The sequence below is a fragment of the Macadamia integrifolia genome, chromosome 2, assembly GCF_013358625.1.
Source record: "Macadamia integrifolia cultivar HAES 741 chromosome 2, SCU_Mint_v3, whole genome shotgun sequence".
Lineage (NCBI taxonomy): Eukaryota > Viridiplantae > Streptophyta > Magnoliopsida > Proteales > Proteaceae > Macadamia > Macadamia integrifolia.
In genome coordinates this window covers 35785624-35788427 of record NC_056558.1, presented here as the reverse complement: position 1 = coordinate 35788427, position 2804 = coordinate 35785624, and the positions used below count along the sequence as shown (strand labels likewise).

Sequence of the window (2804 nt, the reverse complement as noted above, 5' to 3'; positions counted from 1 at the left end):
CCCCCCCCCCCCTCCTCCCCTCAAATGTTTTATTAGTTTTCTTATTTTATGGTGGTTTTTCTCTTTATCTTATATGCAGGAAGAGGAAGTGAGGTTGGGAACCACATTTACCTCAGCACCATCATCATCATCATCTTTTCCTTATTCTTCATCATCAGCCCCTTTAGTTTTTCACCAAAACTTCGTGGTATGTCTGGATTTGACTTCACTGCAAAAGGAAAAAAAAAAATCTACATAAATATTTCTCCATGAAATCTGTTAGGTCATGTCTATAATGTGTTCTAGTTTCTTGTTTGCCTTCATAGGTCATGTCTATATGTTTCTTCCTTCCTTTTTTATTTATTTCTGTATTTCATCATCATCCTATAGCACCATCTGATCAGAAATTATGGTTAATTCTACATGGTAACAGATGGGTATGGGAGAGATGGAAGCTAGAGATTTCAGATATGGTGATTCACAGTACTCTAATGTTACAGCTAGGTACTTCAATTTTAGCTTATATTTAATTATTAAGGAGCCATATGGAGGATTTTAGCTTCTTTGAATTCTATCATAGTATGTAATAATCAATCTTTCTGATCATCTGTGGAACTCTTTATGCCCAGAGGGAACAACAATGGTATCTCAGAGATGACTCAATACTCCATGCACCCTACTGAGACTAGACACCTGATGAATCAAAATGTAGAGGTGGATCTGAGAACCCTTGCTCTATTTATTTCCTTCCCTTACTATTGTTGTAAGCATGCTTATGAAATTTGTTTCCTTTGGTTTGTCTTGCAGGATTCATTACAAAAGAAGAGAAGAAAAGACCGACGCGATTCAATGGGGTCAAGCAGTCAGAATTTGGATTCAAATGATCAAAGGGAAATAGACCTAGAGCTTAAACTATAGCTCTCATCTGTTATTTCTAAAATTTTTTTTTTTTTTTTTTGGTTTTCAACTTTAGAGTGGAAGGGCTTGTGTAATATAGATGGTCTGTTCATAATACATGAATGTCCCTTATTAAGGCATTTCATGAATTGTAAAAGATATGAGAGTAGTTATAGTTAATGAGAATGAAGGAAAGTTTTTTATGTTCCTCAAGGTCCAACAGACAGAATCAACTTGAACCTTTACAAAAACTTTGCAGAAAAGGCTGTCATTATATTACAAATCACGCGTTTTTGGCTCAATAGTCAAAACTGTTGTCTTTTCATTAATCAAACAAAAATAGAAATAAGAGGATAAAGGAACTAAGGGAAGTGTGGAAAGTGGAGTCCAAACCTTTCTACCTTGAGATCAAAGTAAGGAAGCAATTAATCTGTGGGCTGGTTGTTAATTAAAATGCTCTTTTGTGCTTCTGTGTATAACATCTGGTGGGAAAGGAATATATGTAGGTGGGCATCTTCTTTTGTCACTTTAAATCATATTTGGAATGCTATTGATTTTAAGATCAAAACTAGGGTCAACCTTTTGCATGCCTCAGATTCTGATTGTGAGCCACATTGTATCTTCTTGGGGCCTTCAGATTCAGCTTCTCTAAGTAGTTTTTATTTTCTCTTATTTGGTGTTGGTTCTTCCTATCCTTGTTGCCCTTTTGGGCTGTTTGTACATGTTTCTCTCTTTTCTTAATAAATTTTCATTCACCCAAAAAAGGAAAAGAGAAAAAAGTAGGGAATTGAAGCAATCATTGATATTCATCACCTGATCAATTGAGTTATCTACTTTCTATAGAAGTGGACTTCGGTATGTCAGGCTTATTCTCAGTATAAAGTGGGTGGCATTTCAGCCAAACAGTTACATTACAAACCAGAGGTTAATATGCATTTGCTTTAGCTTAGGACATATTAAACAGCGGAGTCCTAGATTTCGTATGTCTACTTAATATTGATGTTTCTTTGTGTTTGCTGAGTTAGGCTCTCCTACTGATGGCGATGCCGAAGTTGGGAGACTCTAGCTTGGCTTAGTCTTTCTTCTTCTTCTTCTTCTTTTGGTTTAATATAAACGATCCTTTAGCAAAGACTGTAATTCTGGAAAATGTATGTCACTGCCAATATTTAATCTCAAGTTTTCATGTTTGTGTGTTCAAAAATCTGGTCCATGCAACAAAAAACCTTTAGTGGTGAGTGAAATTTCTTATTTGCAGTGACCATAAGCATAAACCAGTCATCAGGATACTGCAGGTCTGAACTCTGTCTACCAGGGGCCTTTTTCTGATGCCTCCTGAAGCTTATGCACTCCACTAGTGATTATAGGAACCTATTTTTTCTGTACTTCAAGACTAAATGAATTCAAGTGTTGAAGCTGCTACTGGTTTAAACGGTTTTTCATAAGCTTTAGTATCTAGTTTGCTCAGATGCTCTATGATCCGCTTTACTCCACCCAAGTGCTTGCTGCTCGTGAGCTTGACAATGCCACTCATTACCACTAAATGACGAAGCCAAGAACGGAAGGAGGGACTTGAATCCTCTACCACAGCCGGGACCCTTGGTATAATCTAGGCCCATATATGTTCAACCACTTTTACAGGAGCACCAACACGAGATTGCTAACAAGACATAAACCATCATATAGCATCAGAGAAAAAAATTGTACATAATGGCGTACGCAAGAGTAGCAACTGATCTATAAGTGTGAAATTTAACTGATCTATATTAAAGATGTGTATGATCTCTCTTGGGATTGGTTTTTTGTTAGGCGTTTCCCCCCTTGCTGTTGGTCTTGCCAAAGGTGGGGGTATTGTCTTCTTTGTGTTGGTGTATTTGATTTGATTAGCTAGTTTTGTTATTTCCTTCTTTGTTTTTTTTTTTTTTTTTTTT

The 2804-nt window shown here is 36.5% G+C and overlaps 1 protein-coding gene across 1 annotated transcript in view; it reads left to right on the top strand.

Annotated features, from left to right (window-relative positions):
- The window catches only part of LOC122089311 (protein SPEAR3-like), a 1336-nt gene extending 416 nt beyond the window's left edge, over positions 1 to 920 (top strand). Inside the window, exons 2-5 of the mRNA XM_042658935.1 lie at positions 80 to 187; positions 413 to 483; positions 609 to 693; positions 787 to 920. Coding sequence (XP_042514869.1) covers positions 80 to 187; positions 413 to 483; positions 609 to 693; positions 787 to 897 — 375 coding nt within the window. The 3' untranslated portion in view covers positions 898 to 920. The remainder of the gene's footprint in view (positions 1 to 79; positions 188 to 412; positions 484 to 608; positions 694 to 786) is intronic.
- Positions 921 to 2804: the final 1884 nt, after the last annotated feature.